General features: G+C 34.8%; 1 protein-coding gene across 1 annotated transcript in view; it reads right to left on the minus strand.

The window, feature by feature from the left end:
* AP3B1 (adaptor related protein complex 3 subunit beta 1) overlaps positions 1-22,183 on the minus strand; it is a 285,822-nt gene that overhangs the window by 97,973 nt on the left and 165,666 nt on the right. The window contains exons 15-18 of the mRNA XM_049866363.1: positions 20,520-20,696; positions 10,680-10,866; positions 9,581-9,711; positions 2,109-2,217 (exon numbers count right to left, since the gene is read on the minus strand). Of these exons, the coding sequence (XP_049722320.1) occupies positions 2,109-2,217; positions 9,581-9,711; positions 10,680-10,866; positions 20,520-20,696 (604 nt within the window). The remainder of the gene's footprint in view (positions 1-2,108; positions 2,218-9,580; positions 9,712-10,679; positions 10,867-20,519; positions 20,697-22,183) is intronic.

Genomic DNA, 22,183 nt, shown 5'->3' on the forward strand with positions numbered 1-22,183 from the left:
ACTGCCCAGCACAACTAGATGGTACCCGGCTACCATCACTGACAGGGATCACAAAAGAGGGTCCTGGACAGAACGGGAGGAAGATGTAGAACAAAATTCTAACTCACAAAAAAATACCAGACTTGTTGGTCTGACAGAAACTGGAGAAACCCCTAGAGTATGGCCCCTGGACACCCTTTTAACTCAGTACTGAAGTCACTCCTGAAGTTCACCCTTCAGTCAAAGATTAGACAGGCCTATAAAACAAACAATAATACTCATAGCTCAAACATATATAAAAGACTAAATGGGCTTATTAGCCCAGGGGCAAGGACAAGAAGGGAGGAAGGGACAGGAAAGCTGCACGAATGGAAATGGGGAACCCAAAGTCGAGAAGGGGAAAGTGTTGACACGTTGCGGGGTTGTCAACCAATGTCACAAAACAATATATGTATTGTTTAATGAGAAACTAATATGCGCTGTAAACCTCCACCAAAACCACAATAAATAAAAAAAAAAAGGCTTAAAAAAATGCCAGCTACTTTACAGAGTCATGAAGATTAAATGATTTGAAACATGTAAAAGTGATTAGAACAGTGACTGTTACATCGTAAGGCACTTGTCATCATGATCATCTTTTATCAAGAGCAAACTTTATTTTACCCAAACTTGACAAAGCAAAAACAAAACTGCTAAATAAGGGCATTCTGATCTGTTGTGATATGAAAGTTATGCACAAACACATATTTACTCAGGTAACTGGCTCATACTATACATAATGAAGAGAAAGCATCAATATTACTCTGATGATATTACATGGGTATTCAACATGAATCTGGGTCCAGTTCACTTCAGGTACCATTATTTAAATTTCTAAGTTAGTAGGACCCTTAAGAAAATTTGTTTTCAGAAAGACTTGCTCATTGGAAAATAAAATCTCGTAACTTCTAATGAAAAACGTTTTTTTTTTCTTCCTCTGGTAGCTACAAACTCTTGCTACATAACTCATTACTATATATATTCAGAAAAGTCCATGAAAAGCCATAATGTTAATGGAATATTTCAAATATGTACTGATAAAGGTTAGTTTATGAATGGGCATGAGTTTATGAAAAAATGAGATGGAGACAAATATTTACATGGTATAAAATGAAGGAGTAAACACCTAACTATACAGAAAGACCTTTCTCACTGGTTTATATCATTCCTGAAATTCCAGATTTTTTTAGAATCAGTCTTCTGGGTTGAGGCATTTTTTTCTAATTTTTTCAGTTTATTACTTTATCAGATTCTAAAAACAAAGATTTTGACTGAAGAAACGGGAGAAAAAAAAGAATGAAGTACCTTAGAGTGAGATAGTTAATGACCAAGTGATAGTAAGGGGCTCTAGTTCTCCAAGGAATAAATGCTTTAGAAAGAAGTTGGGCATCACTTGTTCTTGGGTCAGATCTGCCTAACGGGTTAATGGTTAATGACAGTTAGAAAAGAAACTCCAATATATTTTTGTTATGCAAATCAGCAACAGAATTTTAGTACTGAAGAGACTTAACCTCTTCATTTATCAGACATAGAGAAAGGTAAGTGCCTTCTCCAATTTGCATAGCTAAAACCCAGGATTACTAAATCTTTCCTGTTTAGTGTTCTTTTCATCGCATAAAGTTGCCTCCAATCCTTTAACTCTTTGTTTCTTTATAATATACAGGATATTTATTGATTTTAGCTTTCTCTCTCTACAGGTTCATGGAGAAATGGATGAATATAAAATGGAAAAAAAAAGTTACTTTTAAAGACCCCACTAAAAGCTTATCATGTGCAAAACCATGTTTTTCAATACTGTAATGTTTATAACAGGCAGTGGTGGAACAGAATTCAGAAAAACACAGGTTCCTATTTCGGCTCTACCACTTACTAGCTATGTGTCCAGGGGACAATGTCAAATGGGAAGGGATTAGAAATTACCTTGAATACTAAAAAGTGATATGTACATGAAAGGAATTATTATAATAATATAAACTTCATTTAAAAGCACTTGTTGGATACGATGGACTAGACTTCTGTTTTTCTGGAGGTGTACATGTAAGCCACAGTATAATACATAATTATGTATTTCCATAAATTAGAAAACCCACCACTGTCACTGTTGCTGTCAGAAGAGCTACCTTCCTCCTCAGACTCGGAATAAAATTTTTTACTTGGAGTCTCTTTCTTTGTTTTTCCTGCTGGTGTCCATTCTTTGGCCTGTATATAAAAATAAAAGTAAAAATACAAATTATAAATATCTTCTCATTAAGGGATTCAGACTTTGGGCAAATTTCATCATTCAGAATACAACTATGAATATGATTAATGTAATAGATGTCAATAAATTGTATACCTGAAAAATGTTGAATTGGCAAATGTTACGTTATCTATATATTTTTTACAACAACGACAAAGAATAAAACGATTGAATCTAGAAGAAAGTAAAGCTCCTGGCATGAAGGCTGATTTACTTTATTCCTAAATAGAGGAACACAAATTCTCACTCAGAGCCTATTATGCTAAAACAACAACCTTACTTATATGTAATTCTTAAAAAGACTTGGGTTTGTTGGTTAACAGTAAATTTAAACTAAAGTAATACAGCCTAGAAGAGGGGTGGGGTTATTACAGATAGAACTAATAATGGCAACGAGGTCCAAAAGAAAAAGAAAAAAATTGATGTAGGTGACAAATAGTCCTGATGGCGCAGTGGTTAAGTGCTTGGCTGCTAACTGAAATGTTGGCAGTTCGAACCCAAAAGCCACTCCATGGCAGAAAGATGTGGCAGTCTGCTTCCATAAAGATGACAGCCTTGGAAACCCTATGGGGCTATTCTGCTCTGTCCTATGGGGTTGCTATGAGTTGGGATCAACTTAACAGCTACAGGCAGGCAGGCGATAAGCAGCACTAAACATCTCAACAAGCAAAACCCTGGGCTCATCCTTGACTTCTCTCTCATATCCTACAAATCTAATCCATCGAGAAATCATTTAGCTACTGTGGTTGTTAAGGTTGTGTGCCAACTTGGCTGGGCCATGATTCTCAATGGTTTGGCAGTTATGATGTAGCATGGCATCTGTATAATGATGTAATTGCCTCCATGCTGAGACCGGATATAAGGTGATCACCTCAGTGACACAATCTGCTGTGAGTAGCCGAGTTGAAAGGGAGTTTCCTTGGGGGTGTGGTCTGCATCCAATATATGTGCACTTTCTGGGAAAGCTCACTAGCTTTTGCTCTGCTCTGGATCCTGCATTTGGCTCATCAGCATCTGACCTTCGGCCCTTGGGACTTGGGCCAGCAGCCTCCCATCTTACCTGCCGATCTTAGATTTTTCAGCCTTCGCACCCATGGACCAGCAGCCTGCCATCTGACCTGTGGATCTTGGGCTCATCAGGCCTGCAGCTATGTGAGTCAGGAGAAGCCTCCAGCCTGACATTTGACCCATGGACTTGGGACTTCCTGGCCCAAGTTTATGTATATATATACACACACACACATATATACATATATATATATATATATATATAAATCCATTGTCTTCGAGTTGATTCCAACTCACAGCAACCCTACAGGACAGAGTAGAACTGCCCCCATAGAGTTTCCAAGGAGCACCTGGTGGATTCAAACTGTTGACCTTTTGGTTAGCAGCCATAGAACTTAACCAGTATGCCACCAGGGTTTCCATGTATATATACACACATATTCATATATATACATATATACACATACATACATATGTGAAGCATATATATATATATACATATATACACATACATACATATGTGAAGCATATATATATATATATGTATGTATGCTACACTAGTTTTCTTTAGAGAACACAGCCTAAGACATTTGGTACCAGGAGTGGGGTGACCCAAACCTTCATTCATGGAGGGTCTGCGCCTTCAGCAGTTGTGTCAGAATTGGGTTGCTATGGTTTTCCATTGAGTTTAATTACAGGGCATGGTAGTACTAAGTGATGTACTAAGGCATCTTCTGCATTCTAGAGATACTCTTCTTTTACCTCCATTATGTAACATCAACCTGATTTCCTCTTGGTAATCAGGGTCAATCATACCAGCCAATACGGTAACTCCCTTCTTTGCCTGTAGATCCAGAGGCATAAGGAGCCCAAAGAGGCCAGGTGGCATTTTTAACTTCCAGTTCAAAGGAATCAGTGATGTGTCTCCAAATGGGAACATTCCTCCCTTTGGAATTAAGACCTCTAGACCAGCAGAGCATAACATCACAGGAACAGGAAACACAACTTTCGCTAGTAGATCACTAGGGGTAATAGTGAGTGGTGCCACTCCCATTTCCACCCCTTGATTCCTTGACCCATGAATCTTGGCTACGGGAGAAGTGGTACCATATAATGGATGCTGGTTTACAGCATATACAGCCTCCTGGAGAACGTCGCCCCAACCCTGTGAGATACTGCCATCTAGCTGGCACCATAGCTGTGTCTTTAGAAGGCCATTCCATTGTTCCATAAAGTCAGCTGCTTTAGGATGATGGGGAACATGGTAAGACCAGTGAATTCCATACGCATGGGCCCACTGCCGTACTTCACCTAATTGTGGTTCTTTGCCTAAGACAGCCACCTTGGTTCTTTATCACCTTGGTCCGAGCATTCAACTCTCTGTCCTGGATTATTGCAACGATCTCCTAACTGGATGCCTTCCTTCTATGCCCAAGTTACTTGAGTAACACAGCAGCCGGAATGACACCTTTAAAATCTAAGTCAGATCAAACTCTTCTTCTGTTTGAAACCCTGCAGTTGGTGTCCATTTCATTCAGAGAAAAAGCCAAAGTCCTTACAACAATCTGCATGACCCTACATGACCAGGACTCCTCTGACCACTTCTGCTGCTCTCTCTCTTGCCCCCTCTGCTCCAGCCACTCTTTAAACTTCCTCCAACACCCTAGGCATGCCCCCGCCCCCGCTTTAGGGCCTTCCCCCTAGTAGTTCCCACCTGAAATGCCCTTTCTCCAAATAAACGTGTGGCTCTCTCTCTCACTTCCTTCAAGTCTCTGCACAAATCTCACCTCAGGGAGAACCACTCTAATTTAAAATTCTAACCTCCCACTTCAGAAGCCTGACACTTCTTACTTTGCTCTACCCTTTATTTTCTCCCTCACAGCACTTATTACTTTCTAACATACTATAAAATTTATTTATATGTTTTTACTCTTGGTCTACCCCTGCTAGAATGTAAACTTCTGAAGAGCTGGGATTTTCCAATATTTTGTGCACTGATCTATCCCAAGTGTATCTGGCATAAGTATTTGTTGTATGAACAGACTCTTAAAGTGTAGTAAGGCAAGATAAAGTCTATTAAGTGTACTAAAGCAAAATAAAATAAATTATTTTCATAATTATGACCCTGATTAACAGAGAAAAAAATATATCATGTTTGTTACACTATTTTTAAAAAGCAGAGAAATGTTCATTTTTTAAAAGGTCAAAAATGATTGTTAGTTGCCGTCGAGTCAATTCTGACTCATGGTGACCCGCCGTGTGTGAAGAGTAGAACTGCTCCACAGGGTTTACAAGGTTGTGACCTTTTGCAAGCAGATCACCAGGGCTTTCTTCCAAGGTACCTCTGGATGGGTTTGAACCACCAATTTTTCGGCTAGTAGTTAAGCACTCGACCATCCGCACCACCCAGAGATTCCGCAAAAATGATTAAGACTCATTTATTTGATACACTTTTGTGGTTTTTTTCCTATCTGCCAGTCTCTGCTAGAGTACGTATTTTGTTTTAAAGGAATTTATAGCTTGAGATAGAGGCTCTTATTCAAAAATGGTTCTCAACACTGGATGCACATTAGAATCACCTGAGGACTTTTTTTCTTTAAATACTAATATAAACAATGAAAAAACTAATGCCTAAGGTTCCCCTCCTTATATTCTGATTTAATTGTTCTGGTGTATGCCTGACAATAGGTTTTGTTTTGCTTAAATATCTCCATTCATTCGAATGTGCAGCTAGAGTTGAGAACCACTGATCTAGAGGGCTTAAGGGCTTAAAGTACGTTGCTTAAAGAGATAAGGTTCAGTAACCTGGAAAATTACCATCTGGAAAATGATAGAAAAATGAGTAAAACTTATTTGAATATATTTGAATAAGATACTTTAATAAGATCAGCAGTACTGCGTTCTTCTTACATGTATCTAAAATGCTCCTGACTAGAATATAAAGATGTAATATATAAACAAAGTTCTCCTATATTTAATAAATACTAAAGTTTGTATTTTTCTTAAATCCAAATATTTTTTTCTGAAGTCTGCTGAAGTTTATAGGCTCAGTTTATGGAAAAAATTCACTTAATAATTTGACTATAGCTTTTTGGATAAAACAAAATCAAACTAGGAAAAACTGGGCTTCTGTCCTCAAAGGAGCACATTTCCTTAACATGCCTATAAACTACATACTCATGGAATTTCAGGTTTTAAAGGGTGAAAGACTAAACAATAAAAATATTTTTATTTTTGTTATGCGTCTTTATGATTGTGATAATTATGTCATTCTAATAAAAACAGTAACAGGGAAAAAAGAAAAAATTTTTGAAAATTCTTAAGAGGGACAGAGTATCAGTAGTAAATGTGTTTATAAAGCAAAACACCTCTGAAATGAAAGGGGCAGTCTTTTTGTAATGGAGGGAAAGTTTTTTCCAGAAATTAAGCAAAAGAATTCTAAAGGATCTTCAAAACTTACCATAATATCTAAATATAATTATATATTATATCTGATATCCGAGTAATGGTGGTGTGTAATTCAAAGTGACTTCTAGTGTCAATCTGACTAGGTTCCCTGTTGTTCTGATTAAAATGCCAGATTATCTAAACCTAGACTGTTTTTCTTACCAAGTTATATTTCATAGTAACATGATCACTTTATAATAAAACTAGAATAACAGTGTTTTATGTGCATGAAATACATTGATGTGATTTTGGAGAGGAGATGAGGTAGAGTGAGAGGCAAGAAAGACTATACGAACACTCCATTCTGCACTGTTGCAGCTGCAGTGAAAAATAAAACTATGTACATTATTTTTACATGTAATTGTGTGCCTTTCATAGTACAATTTTAAGCCAATATGTCTCAGAGACTAATAGATTGAGGCTGTTTTCTCTACGGCATCAACGGATAGTGACAGTTCTCTTGAACTGGTTTCCATCAGTTATAATTATTCTCCATAATAGGTTAGCAATTATTAATTTCAGGAAAGTCGTCAACAAAATGAAAAAGAAATCAGTTTGATTCTGTTAAACTGGACAGGTGAAATGAACATAGGAAAATAGGTTATTTAAGTACTGTCCCTATAAGGTAGTTAATGCTTAGAAGAGCACATGAAAATGGAAGAGGCCAGCCAACCAACCAATCTATCAGCCAATATAAGGATACTGCTGAGACCAAATTAAATCTCATAGCATTGCTATCAATTTCTCAGAAGATAAACCTTTTTTTTTTTTGGTGAGGTGGGCTGGCAGGGAGAAGGGGTGGGGTGGAGGTGGGAGGAGGATAAAAGGATGTTGTTCTACTGGGGCCAAAACACTATGTACTGAATAATGATAAAGGACAAAATCATAAAAAACAGCAAAAAGACATAGTAAGAAATTAAGGGGGAGAGTATATTTGTGGAAAGAATCACTACAAAGCACATTGCTCTTTGTATTCCAGTACCCTGACTAAAAGTTGCACAAATACATCAATCTTTTTGAAAAGGACCTTGAGAGAAAATCAATAAATTTAGCTGTAAGGAAGAACAAGCATGTAATTAGTTTTAATAGCTGATTGAAAACTCATGAAATGCCCAAAGTATGTCTAATACTAGTCACCCTTACTAATTTCATAACCATGAATATGTTAAAAGAACTGCTAATTTTGAGGTAAAGTCTTCCTAAGAGTATTTTACATTTAAATAGAATTTTAACATCTAGTTGCACAAAGCTTTTACAAATTTCTTGGCCATCTCTAGATAATTTGTCACAACATGAAAATGATAGTGCCGTATTAAGAACGGCACAATGTGTATAGAAGCTGAAGCTTCCTCTTCTCATGTGACATAATAAAATTTTGTAGTTAAAAGCATGAACGCTGGACTCAGACAGACTCAGGGTTGAGTTTCAGGTCTATGAGTAGCTATGTGAACTTCGACAATTAAGTTCTCTGAGCTTCAGTTTTCTCATTGGAAAAATAAGAAAAATAACCATCAATTATGATCATTATGAGGTTTAAACAACATAATGTATAAAACACTATCATAATACATTGCCATACAAAAATTCTTCTATTTAAAGTAATAAAGATTTTCTTTCATTGTATATGGATAAGTTAAGAGGCAAGGAGGTTAACTGACTTTCCCATAAGAATTGGTAAAGATGCTCTGGTTACCTCAATCCTAGTTCAAAATATCTTTTCTACCAGAAAAGTATCTGGAATATAGCACCTAATTGTTCTTTTTTATTAACCATATTTTTATGCAGATAATGTGCGGTTTCTACATTTGTTTGCCAACCTCATCCTCCCACTATGAGGTATTTTCATAAGTGTGCTATGCTAATTTTTTTCCACAGCAACATGTAGAAAAAAACTGGCATACCAGCGCTTATGAAAATACCTCACAGGGAGGGTGCTGTCTGCAAAAAAAACGTAAAAGGTGTGTGTTATTTTTGTAAAAATATGGTAATTTTACTTAAAAAAATAATTAGATATATTTTACATAATCAATCTCTAAAGACAATCAGAAGGGCCCTCTCCTAATTTTGTTTATACCAAAACCGTTGCCATTGATTCTGACTCATAGCGACCCTACAGGACAGAGTAGAACTACCCCATAGCATTTCCAAGCAGTGGAGGGTGGATTTGAACTGTTGACCTTTTTGGCCAGCAGCCGAGCTCTTAACCACTGTGCCACCAGAGCTGATAATATTAGGGCAGAATGTTAATTCTTTCATCCTAATAAAAAAAAAAAAAATTTTTTTTAGTTAATGGCTAGCATTTTTTAAAGGTGTAGGAAAATATTTGTGTAGAAAGTTTTTTTTTTTTAAATGTAAAGGCAACATATTATTCATTTTAATCATGACCTTGTCTAAGGACATTTTTGGTACACAATGCTCTCTATTTATGTTCAGGCTTAAAACAGGTTCATCAGAAAAACACTCTGTATGGTTTTTGTGGAAGAGAACAGCAAAAATTATTTAGAAAAATATTGACGGGAAGCTTACAAATCTCTAAACAAAAGTAGGAAAAGCTCAATCCAATGAAACTAAATACCTCAGAAACTGAATCTACGCAGCTACAAACGCAATACCACAAATGTGGGTGGCACTGATGCAGAGAATTCAATTCTCCATTTCCCTGAAGAAAAGGAACAGTACCTGTACAATGACACAGGAACACTACAATATTTAGTTCTCACAGAGGCAAGATATATCTAACATATTACATTTAGACATACCAGAACAATTTTCAATTTTCAACTCCCCAAAATGCTTTTATATAAAACAATAGTTATCTTAGAATCTCCCACTGCTTGAACAAAATTAATTTCAGAAAGGTCAACTCACCAACTCTATTACTTCCACATTTCGAACTGATGGGTCGGGCGCCACCTCTGGCCAATTAGATAACTCCAGGTACCCAGTAGCTTTAGTGTTGAGAGTATGAGATAGGGTGCCAAGCTGGAAATGATCCCTATCTATTAAAAATAGAAGAAAACATAAAATAAACAATACGAGCTGCATATAACATAGAACAATCCTAATCAGAACTCAAGGTAATTGGCATATTACCTCAAATGTCAAGGAATAAATATAAACTAGGAAGCTCTTCATAGGTCAGAAAACTGATTTCAGTCCATAGATTACAATAATCTCCCCCATAATGGTCAATAAAAAAGCTAATCAGTCAGTGTGTTTAGAGGTGTTGCTCTGAAATGTAGCTTCTCTAAAAATTACTTTACTGTGAATATTAAGAATGACAGCACAGTTAAACAATCCATATACATGTCTTGGCACAAACACATCCAGAATTTTAATAGTTTTTCTACTAAAGCAAACTGCTTTTTTCTTTTTTTGACTTTATAACAGTTAAATAAGAAACAATATGAAAACCTGTGTATATAATCATTTGATTCTAACTAGAATGGCCACTTGTTAAAATGATAAAACATTTAATTACTTCTTTTAAAAAGCTGTGAAAAACAAGTCATTTTTCCCTCTTTGAAAAGCAATTGTAAACATAAAAGGAAACTTTTATGAATAATTCCTCCTAGAAATGTTTGTTAGTATACATAGAATATTTAATTAATAACAATTCAATATCTAAAAAAAATAAAGCTATCTATTTAAAATAGAAATGAAGTCAATCACTACAAGAAGAATGTGGCTTTTATCTATTGTTCAGTTAAACTCTTTAGTAAGAATACGAATAAAATCAGAAGGCCTGAAAATTATTTAGGTAAATAATGTCTACAAAAATGTAAGCTTAAACTAAAACTTGCTCTAGTGAAAACAGATAAACAGGCAGAAAGCACATTGTTCTTACATAGATACGTTAATCATTTATATTTTCTCAGAGATAAATTTTACACACATCGGAACTGGGGCATACTGCTATAATTTTTTAGATAACATATATTTTGCAGTTATATTCGGACAATAATACCTTTAAAAGGTGACTCAAGCAGTGGTGCAGGTTTTTGTGCCAGGAATATTTTTTTGGCATATTTACTTAAAGCTCCACTCCTCTCATTCGGAACAATAAGCTGCCTAATAAATCTTGTACGGTCTCTGATGTCGTAGTTTTGATCATACTTGCCGAGATTTAATATGTACTGGGTAAGCAATTTTGTCTGTTGGAAAAAACAGAACAAGATGAGAATACAGTTATTTATGATTATTGATAACTCTGGATAAACATATTTAAAGAGGTAATAAAAATGAATGGTTATGTCAAACAAATGTTGTTCCGTAGGGAATATGCATTCCTAACGCTGTAAATGGAATTTTGAAGCCAAAGCACATGTCCTCTTCTGTATTGGGGAGGTGAATGCTGAGTACTGAGAAGCAGCCATGTGCTAGATTATTAAACTGCTGAAGTGGAAAGAAAGGCATCATTAAAAAAATAATCATATATGGCAAACCCGCTGAAGGGTCTACGTGAGAATAATGAATGTGGAAATACAACTAAAAACATGGCACTCAAAACTTAATCGGAAAAATATGCAGGACATCAAAACATCAGAGAGTATTAGGGGGCTGGCAAACTGCTTCTCCTGAGGTGTGCTTTATGAAGAGATACTGTCCCTGGCATAAGCAGTGTCTGCACTCTGACTGCACTCAGTTACTTTACCCTGAATTATGACCCATTAAAGCAGACACATGAATCACTGAACTGGATTACTGCAAATTATTTGCAGTGCATTTAGCTGTTACTTTTTCATAAAAGCAAGCTGCTGATGCCCTCTAAAAACTAGGATAAAAGACTTCTTCCATTTTTTCTCCCATGCTGCTTAGAGCCTCCAGTAATATTGGTCATTTATTTATTTATGTAAGGAAACAACATATTATAATAGCTTTTACACCATAATAAGATTTCCTAATTCAATTTTTGAATATACTACATTAATATATATTGAGATAATTTTAATAATAATTAAACCAAAATTGAAATGTTAACAAAATAGTAGGTTTGTATCTTAAACTACAGTTATGTTATTGAAAGAGCATAGTTTTAATTTAGAGGGCTACAGATATATACAATTGTAACTATAAGTTAAGTAGGATTCATAATACATGGGAAAAATAAACTGAGGAATAGTAAATCATTTACATTAGGACATTTTATAGACATTAGAAAAGAATGAAAATGAATTCAAGTCAGGCAGCGCTGAAGACACTTTTAGAACAATAAGTCAAAGTAGAGGAATGGTGTGGTAAACTCTTTTAAAATAATAATTGGTTAAGATAATTGATTTGGAGAGAAAGCAACCTGCTTTCAGTAGCATGGTATTTAAAAACATTAACCTAGTTTTATTAGAATTATATAAAATCAAGTGAAAATGTTAATAGAGCTGTTCTGGATTTGATTACCAACAAATGTTATTCACTAATTGACAGACCAACTACAGATAAGAAAAATTCTATGATTCATTTTTTAAAGAAAATTAGCAAAATATTCACTAACTGAAGAACAAACTAAGGCCAGCTTAAAGGGAAGTGTGACACACTGGACTGTGTCATTAACTTACTGGGGAAACTTGGGAAACACACTTAACCATTAGTTTTCTCAAATGAAGAATGAGAATTTACAACTAGGCTAACTCTAATGTCTGTTTGACTGTTGTAATTTAGAATCTTTAACTAAAATAAATCAGAAAAAACCTGTTTCTTCACTGCAATTTTTTTTTTTTTTTGAGTCTAAAGGAATAAAACAGGTTGGTTGTATTTCATATCCTCAAAATTAATTTTTAGGAAATTAACCTATTTCAATATACTAACAGACACTGTTAAAAGTCAGGTAGGATATTTTAAGTAAATAAAAGTATGTAATTTCAAACCATGTATTTATTTACTGTCAAATGGGTTTTATTATATTGTCAGACTTATAAAACAGCTCTATTAAAAAGGTATTTCCAAAATAAAATTCTTTCTGAAAAATAAAAACACATCCATGTACAATGATGCATTAAAAATATACGCAAAATAATTATTCTTAGTACAATTCACATACTTGAATCAGTTTCTTAGGTATTATCTATCTCTAATACCAAGGCACTGATATTTCTCTGAAGAATGTATTTTTATATGGTCTTACTTTGTTTAAGCTTTTTAAAAAATTGCCTGTAATCTTTTTCATAATTGAATTTTGTGATTAATAATTGTGAAATTGTCTCCAATTTACTCTTTTCTATAGATCATAATTGGAGCCCTGGTGGTGCAGTGGTTAAGACTTGGCTGCTAACCAAAAGGTCAGCAGTTCAAATCCATCAGCTATCCCTTGGGAACCCTATCGAGCAGTTCTACTCTGTCCTACAGTGTCTCTATGAGTTGGAATCAACTTGACAGCAACAGATTTGGCTTTATGGTTAGAGACCATAATATTTTTAATGGAGAAAATACCATCTTTATAGCACTGACCAATGTGGTATGCTCAGAGAAAACAAAGAATATTCTCAATTCTATTTTTTATGTTGAAATTTGTAAATAGAGTAAAACCTGCAAAAGCCGGAACCTGTGTAAGGTGGAAACCGATCAGAGAAGGAAAACTCAAATATTTTCCACTAAAATGAGCAACAGAAAAGTGGTAAGACTTGCGAGACCCAGAAAAACAAGGCAGTCCTGTCGAATTCTGGCTCTTACAGGCTTCATTGTACTTCAATCCCAAATATTTAACTTCTCCCCTGCCATTCAGAGAAACTTTTTTCAATTAGTATTCCTATAGGGGAAACTTGTCAAAAAAATTGTCTCTATTTTACTTCTTTTGAATATTTCACCAAATTTAAAATAAAATTAGTTACTGTAAAATCAACTGCCTTTTCAATTTCATTTCATTCTAATACAAAATATAAACTTATCTAATTAAAAAAGGAAACTCCATCAACAGTTCTCACAATAGTTGAAATACTGAAAATTACAGAACTTCCAAATTAAATCCTGAGCTCTCACTGTTTAACTTGTTCAATTCTTCCCTTGCTTTTATAGGAATTAATTCCAGTGTCTTGTTTGTAAGATATGTTCTCAAAAATCACTGCTGCAAGCAGACACTTTATTCTATTTGGTGATCACTTTAAAGACTTCCAAATGATTTTGAAATCAAAATCTAACCAATATTCAGAAAACTTGCTTGTCAATCCTTCCCCCATACACACAAAAAGCCAGTGTAGGAGACTTAGGTTAATTTACAAAGCACTTCTTCACAAAAGCACATTTCTAAAATCCAAATCATAACATGCAGCAAGGAGACCGCATACATCAGCCTAAAGTATTTTTATTCAACATCAGCTTCATCTCAAAAATGTTCCTGTTCAGTTATCCTGTATATACAAATTTTGACCATTGCAGTGTTATTAGAATTGGTGGAACAAGCAAAGCTTGCTTGCATGTACCGCAACCAATTCCCCAAACACTTCTGCTCCATAGTTTTCTTAATTTAATAAGAACGTAGATTTTACCATGACAATGTCCTCTCAGTAAAACCAAATTATTTTATCTTCAATGGTGAGCTTTTTAATTTACAGTTTACAACTGCATTTACCGCATTTTTGACAAAATAAACTCCCAAAAGCTTTTCTTTGATTTCATTTACAGCACTGACAGAATAAATGTACAAAAGCTTTGAGTGATAAAAGTTAAACTATTATTGGAATTAACGGATTTTCTTTGTGAAAACCAGCATCATTTAACTCCTTTTTCTGCTAATGCAGGCGACACTATTAAAAGCTATTTCTTCATTTTCCATACATGCAAAAGAAAACTTAGAATTAAAAATGAACAAAAATTTAAGAGAAAAGTTACTCTAAACGAGGCTCTGTTTCAGTTACATAAACACCTTCTGCACCTGTGTATTTAGTCATCTTGAACACAATCTTCTTAAAATAATCCCTAACTTTTAAATAGTTGCTGATTCTTTTTTTTAGCATATTTCTTGTTTCTTCTACCTGTTCATAGTCAGTGATATCATTACAGCTCTCATACTGGGTGGTCGATGTGGTTGACACACATTTCGTCAGTGTCAAAACTAAAACAGAAATTCAGTACTTAATTCTTCATTAAATATACACTTTCATTTAAAAAAATTCATAGCTGCTCAATTTATAACAAAATAAAAAATAACTTTCAAATAATAAAGTAAATAGGTTTAGATTTACTATAAAATAAATGACAAAACTATGTAGCAAGAGTGTTCTGACCACTTTCTACAAAGATCTGTATGTAGTAGGACTGCTCAGCGTCTCCTGCCCATATTTCACCTGCAAACAACCTGGAAGTTCCCATAGTTTCCTCTAACTCCAACCACCAACAGCCTGGAGCTTCACGGGTTTCACAGGCTGCAGCACAACTTGATGCTACATCAAGTTGCTGGCAAATGAAGCATTGTTAAACACTTACCTCACCACCACTGGAAAGGAGAAGGACTTAAGCTTTCCCTACCTGCCTTGTCAAAGCACATTTCATTTTATCAGCACTCACCCTGTATGCTGTTCTGAAAGGGAGGAGTTAGTTATGTTGCATCTAGAAAGGGTTGAAAAAAAGAAAGACATAGTCTTTCAGATTTAAATGTTTTATGTATTGAAATGAAATCTGTTCACTATACTGTGTTTTATAAGCCACTAGACAAAACCACAAACCACAGCAGAAGCCAAAAATACCAAGTGAAGGTCTACAAGCCTATTCTGTCTTCTTTTAGTGTAGCCATTCATAACAGTACTTCATTAAAAATAAAAAATTTGGGACAAATCCAAAACTGCACAGGACACTGAGATAATAGGTGTAAATTTTATCTGTTCTGGACAACAGATATGAAGGAAGCAGACAATGGTTAAATAAACAATCATGGCATTTTAATACGACCAAAAGCATTTCAATTCAAAACCAGATGCGACATTAAATAGTACTTTTTAATTTGTTTTATTCATAAAATTGTAAAAGACAAGCAAACAGAATATAATGTATTCTCATGAACAGGAATACTCAGTATTATATGGCTATTTATTAAATTTTGATTTCAGATTAATTTTGCTGCTTAGAATTAGAGAACCATTACTGGTACCAACTATTTACATCAGTTACATTCTCTTCAGATTGACTCTAAGTCACTGTGCAATAGGAGGGATGAATTAGGGAGAATGTATATAAAAATTAAAGAATTATTTAAAAGAACTTCCTAAAATATAGACATCACAGTTTAACCTAAATACTCTGACAAGTAATAAACTAGTAAATAATCATCCAACAACAGCTTTCTTGAAATATTTCATAAGTCAACACAAAATAAGGTGTCTTAAAACACCATATTTCACACAAATAATGCGCACCTTCTACATCTGTCAACTGCATCCTCCCCCCGCAAAGTATTTTCCTAAGCATGCTATGCTAATTTTGTTACAGCAACATGTAAAAAAAAAAAAAAAATCAGCATAATGGCACTTATGAAAATACCTCATGTGAGAGAACACAGATGGCAAACAAATGTACAATGTGCACATTTTTATGTAAAAATAGTCGTCCTAAAGTAGCTTAGAAAAAGAGATACTATTAATTTGAGAAATACAAAAATTCAGCATTTAGCATAGTAAAGATGAATATTAATTCCATGTAGTTATTATTTTTAAAAGGAAGATACTGGCAAATGTGCTTAGTAAATGAAGGAAAGCTACACAGAAGCAAACCTAAGGAGTAGTCTTGTTCCATCGAATCCACTTCATCATTTCATGACTAAACAGGATACTTTGTGACTTAGAAGAAATTTCCTAACGGTATCGACATTTTGTGAATTAAATTTTTCTGTAAATTCTTCCTTTACATGCTATATTTACTTGTGTTTTTCAATGCCAAGAAAATATCCATGAAAAAGTAGCGGAGATATATCAGTGCATGGCACCTGAGTCTCCTTTTGCTAAGTCCTTTGTTAAAAGGACTGTGGAGAGCGGAGATTTCTCCAAAGATCTGAATCACAGAGATGCAAGAGAGAATGTGTTTTTAACTTCAGCAGGGATCATAAAAGCATTAGTGTGATTTATAAAATTTCTCATTAAGAATCAAAAAGTACTTAGTATTTCCAAATACACTTCCATCTGAAAGAGGCCAGAGTTAGAAAAACTCAGCTTATTGAGGTTCACCTAAAGAGTCTTAAACATAATACAACAGTTAAAAAAAAGATATGAAGTAGCCTCAAATCACAATACCAAAAAGGGAAAATATTAAAATGTTAAGAAAGAATATATAATATTCAAAATAGACTAGATGTTGACTTATTTTTCAATTCTAGAACTTCCATACGATTCTTTTTAATAGTTATTTCTATTTCTCTGCTGAGATTTTTATCTTTTCATTCAATGTAAGTGCATGTTCCTTTCTATCACTGACTATAGTTATATTAGCGGCTTTAAAACGTCTGCATGCAAATTCCAACATCTGGGTCATCTCAGGGTTGGTTTCTACTTGTTTTTTATCCCTTGAAAATGAATCACATTTTCCTGATCTTCTTATATCGAGTAATTCTGGATTGTATCTTGGACATTATTACTGATATTTTGTGGAGGCTCTGAACATGGTAAAAATCTTGGAATGAGTACTGACTGTTTGCTTGTTTTCGCAGTCAATTAACTTGGCTGTATGCAAAGTGAAAACTGCCTCGAGTGTAGCTCAAATATCAGTTCAGTTCTTTTATTCTTAGATGTGCTGCTTTAAATCTATCCTGACTATGTATGGTACAAGGGTCAGCCAGAGACTTGGAAGAGTTATTCACACACACATTTTGAGGCTCTCCCATGCTGGCTCTCTCTTTTCTAGGATTTTCTCTTAACTTTTCAGTAGTTGTAGTTTCCTTAACTTTGCCCTCTATGACTTCAGTCCAGGATTTCAGCTTTCCTTTCGGAATTTTAGCCTCTCTGTGTAGTGCTTTTGTGTAGTGCCAAATGTGGCCTGTCCTCAAGATAAACACTATAAAATGGGGACTCTCACCCTGTGCCACACCCTTCTTCCAAGTGTCAACTCCCCTCCAGAATCTTCCTGCTTTTATTTACCCTTAACCCTTTGGGCAGTTTTGTTGTTATTGTTGTATGTGTGTGTTTACTTTTTTTGCATTTTACTCAAAGTTTATACTTATGGCGTGTTTGGTCCAGTTGCAGTTTACTCAATCACACTGAAAGTAGACTACTGACTAATTTTTAAATTCTCCTATACAAAGTAAAACATTTTGAGGGAGTAAAGAAGTTTATCATTCAATTATTCTTTAAGCAAGCAAATAAATACAATGTCCCAAATCCTATAAATATTAACTTAGATATTCTCTAGAACCAAACAATTCCATAAAATGCTAAAAACATTCACTAAGGTACCTAGACCATGGAGGTTTCAGTTATACAAATAAATATCAGGACTTTATGGCAAACCAGCCCCTGGATACCGTGTCTGTCATCTCTCAAGTTCAGTTTCTAAAATAAATAAAATACGTAAGTATAGAAAATAACTCTTTACATTAGGCCAAAGCTATCATTTTAGTCTCTGTCTAACACCCAGTGGGCTATGAATCATACAACAAAAAAACCACAAAGTTGATGGTGCTTAAAATAATTCTTTAATGCTAACTCTCATTTATTAATCCTCAAACTATTTTCTTGAGAAATGAGAAGTAGTGGAGAGCAAAGTCTAATCCTATAGGGCACGCCTTCATTCATTTTTATATTCTGTCATTTAAATACAATGAGCTAACACCTAAAATCTGTGACATTAAAAAAAATAATCACTGTGTTTTTACCAACTGGTGGTAAAGTCTATTTTGTTTATCTAGAGGTATCATTCTAAAGTGTGTAGTAGAACATTTCAGAAGCTGATCTTCAAAATTTCTATTAATAATACAGCTGAAGAAAAAATATCTCAGTGCAAATTATGTTGTCTTCAAATTCATTGAATAAAGAAATATGGAACACACCTATTATAATTTCTGAACAAAGGATACTACATTTCATTATTGGTTATTTACAGCTATAAAGAGAGCCAAAGACAGAACCTTCACTTAGTTTTGTAAAATATAATTCTCAGTCTTAATTAGCATACCAGTTTTATATTACTTCTTTTATAATAATCTATTTTTTTTTTTTTTTTATAGGCTAGGTACATTTAGAGTAACCAAACCAGACAGAAAGTCGTATTGTTGTTGCTGTTGTGTGCTGTCAAGTTGATTCTGACTCACAGTGGCCCTACAGGACTGAGGAGAACTGTCCCACGAGGTTTCCTAGGCTGTAATCTTCACGGGAGCAGATCTCCTGTGGAGCAGCTGGTGGGTTCAGACCTCAGACCTCTCAGTTAGCAGCCAAGCACTTAACAGAAAGTCATAACAATCATAATATTCTAGGTATTATATTGACTTTCACAGCACCACATAGTTTTAATGATTCCAGAGAGCTTTAGGTTAAAAATAGCACCTTTATCAATAAATCAGAAACTCAACAGAAAACATAGGTTTCTTTTCTTCTCTTACTCAAGTTTTCTAAAAGTAACTCATACCATGAAGAGATCTAAAAGACACTTAAAAATTAATAACTAGTTCCCTTCAAAGACAACTTAAAATGTAAAGATAAAAACTAAATCATGGAAATATGATCTTGTACATAGATCCGCGAAAGCTACAATAAATAAAAATACAACTCATATCACAATTAGGGATGAAGGCAATCCCAAAGTACACAGATATGAATTTGAGAAGTCTACCTGCAGACACTGAATGGCAAATATCAGCTTACTAGAGAATGAGTGTAACCTATTGGCAGGCAGAAAGGGAGACACAGAGACAAGCACACAAATAAAGAAGAGAGATACAAACAGATGGGAGAACAAGTAGGGGATGACAGACAGATAGACATTAGACAGGGGTGGGGCAGTGAAAGGATGCGGTATCAGAGAGACACATAGGCAAAGTTTTGAGGAAGGAAGACAAAGACAGAGAGTGACAGAGAGAGGAAAAAAGAGGGAGAAAATGACAGAGGCAAAGTGAGAGTCAAAGAGAAAGGGAATATTAGAGACAGGCCACGGAGCATAAAACCTACTATGAGGCCTAGCTACAAATAAGCAAGAGACCTTTTTCAGTCTCACTAATCAGATAAATCTTTCACTCATGGAGAATAGCAATTCAGGTATATGGAAAAATTCCTATTTTATACAGAGGCAAAAATGATTCCTCTTACCAACAGTTCCTCAAAGATTCAACCAACCTAACAAATAAATATTATAAAACGCAAATCTAAAAAAATCATACCTTTATTTAAAAGTTTTAACAGTCTTTACCTGTAGGACAAGATCCATATTACTTAGCAAAGGCTACAAGCCACTCCAGGTCCTGGCCTTGCTGAGTTTTTCAGACTTAGCTCTAAAAGTTTTCAGAAAACATGGACCTTTTTTTACGACTGACCCTTTTGATTTCATCTTTTTTACTTCTGTATGATAAACTACTACTTACAAGCCCTTACTCGGGAATCATATCCTTTGTGAAAGTGTTTTTTGACCTCTCTCCTCCTCCTACTACGGATTTTTTTCCTCTGGAGCCCCACTGTATCTCAGTAACTCCCTTATAGCACTCATCACAGACTACTTCATTTTTATCTGTTTTTCTCCTCTACTAGATGAGTATATCCGCTCTTTGCACCACACCATCTAGCACTGAACCTGGAACAAAGAACCACCTAGTAACTGCTGAATAAAGGGTACAATGAATGAACAGACTATAGCTGCTTGATTAAAGAGGAAAGTACGTATCAGATAGGTAGATTCTGGATTAGCCTCTTACCTGTCTGGAGTTAGTTAAATACAATTTTGCTCCCAGATTTAAAATCTGCAGTTTTACCAGATCATCTTCACTAGTAAAGCTTTTGGCCATCTTCCTCAAAACATCAGGGGCGATTTTAGGAACTCGTTCACAATTTTCTCCAATCAGCCAAAGAATACTTGCTCTAGCCACAGGAACCTAAAATGAGAAACAAATTATATAGTTACAAATAAGATAATCACACTCTCCTTAATATTAACATAGAAAATGTTTTAACAATTAAGAAGTCTTTATGTCTAATTTAATGTATATCCAAGATATGTTTCTTCAGTTATCAAAAAATGGACACACAGGAAATCTCAGTAATACTGATTTCAGAGATTACCTTAGGAAAGATTCATTGAAAGGTCACTGATGTAGAATCTAGACTCGATAAGAAGTGGGCAAACTTTGGCAAGTGGGCCAAAGCTCTCCTGGGGCCAAATCTGGCTGGCATGACCATTTGTCTATGTATTATGGCTGCTTCTGTGCTACAGTGGCAGAAGTAAATAGTTGCAACAGAAACCATTTGGCCCACAAAGTTGAAAACATTTACAATCTAGCAACCTACAGAAAAAGTTTGCTAGCTCCTGCTCTAGAGCATTGGTTCCCATATCTTGATGCCCATAAAAATCAGCTAGAGTTCTTACTAAAATTACAGATTTTTATCAACTCCAAGAGAGTAGCTCTGTCATGGTGGTGACTGTCGTGTGCTGTCATATCGATTCCGACTCACAGTAACCCTACAAGACAGAGCAGAACTGCCCAAAAGGCTTCGTAGGCTGCAATCTTTACGGGAGCAGATTACCAGGTCTTTTCTGCCACAGAGCCACTGGTAGGCTCGAACTGCTTACCTTTCAGTTAGCAGCCAAGCACTTAACCAGTACAACACCAGGTCTCCTTAAGAACATGATTAAAAAAAAAAAAATTCTGTAGTAACTCAGGAATCTACATTTTAGAAGCAATACATACATGATTCCTGAGACAGGTGGTCCACAAGCCACATTTTAAGAACCCATGGATAATACAGAAAAAGGACTAGGTCCATTAAAGACTATGATTCAAAAATCAAACCTGTTACTGTCCTCTATGTATTTACATCTACTGGAAATAGCAAAATGACAAGATCATCAAGGTCTTCTTATAAAATCATGAATCCTGGTCTATTATTTGGTCATTAACAAAGGAAATACAGTTAAAATAAATTTGTCCAATATTGCATTTTGGCAATTTTTTTTAATAAAGTACATTTCAATATAATTTGTGCCTAAACAAAAATCACCACTTAGCTACAAATTGGAAACCTTCCATCAATACCATTAAGATCAACATTTTAGAGTATGCAAATTAGTTTTATTACTATTTGCTTATTTATATCCTCCCCTATTACAAACAGAATTTGAGGTGGTACGTAAATTTCTTTCTGTGAACATTTTCACCTACCACAGAAAATTTGGTTTATATACTAAATAAAAAAGCCAACGGCTTTCATTAAAGGATACTGTCACAAGAAAAGATAATACTCTTTTTATAAAATCCTTTTCCAATTCCTCAAATAAAGTCCTAATAATTTCTGTATTATTTCACAGCTATATATAGTATGACTGTTAAAGAAAAAAGTGAGAATAAGGGCTGTTTTGCAGGTA

The sequence above is a fragment of the Elephas maximus genome, chromosome 2 (assembly GCF_024166365.1).
Source record: "Elephas maximus indicus isolate mEleMax1 chromosome 2, mEleMax1 primary haplotype, whole genome shotgun sequence".
Classification (NCBI taxonomy): Eukaryota; Metazoa; Chordata; class Mammalia; order Proboscidea; family Elephantidae; genus Elephas; species Elephas maximus.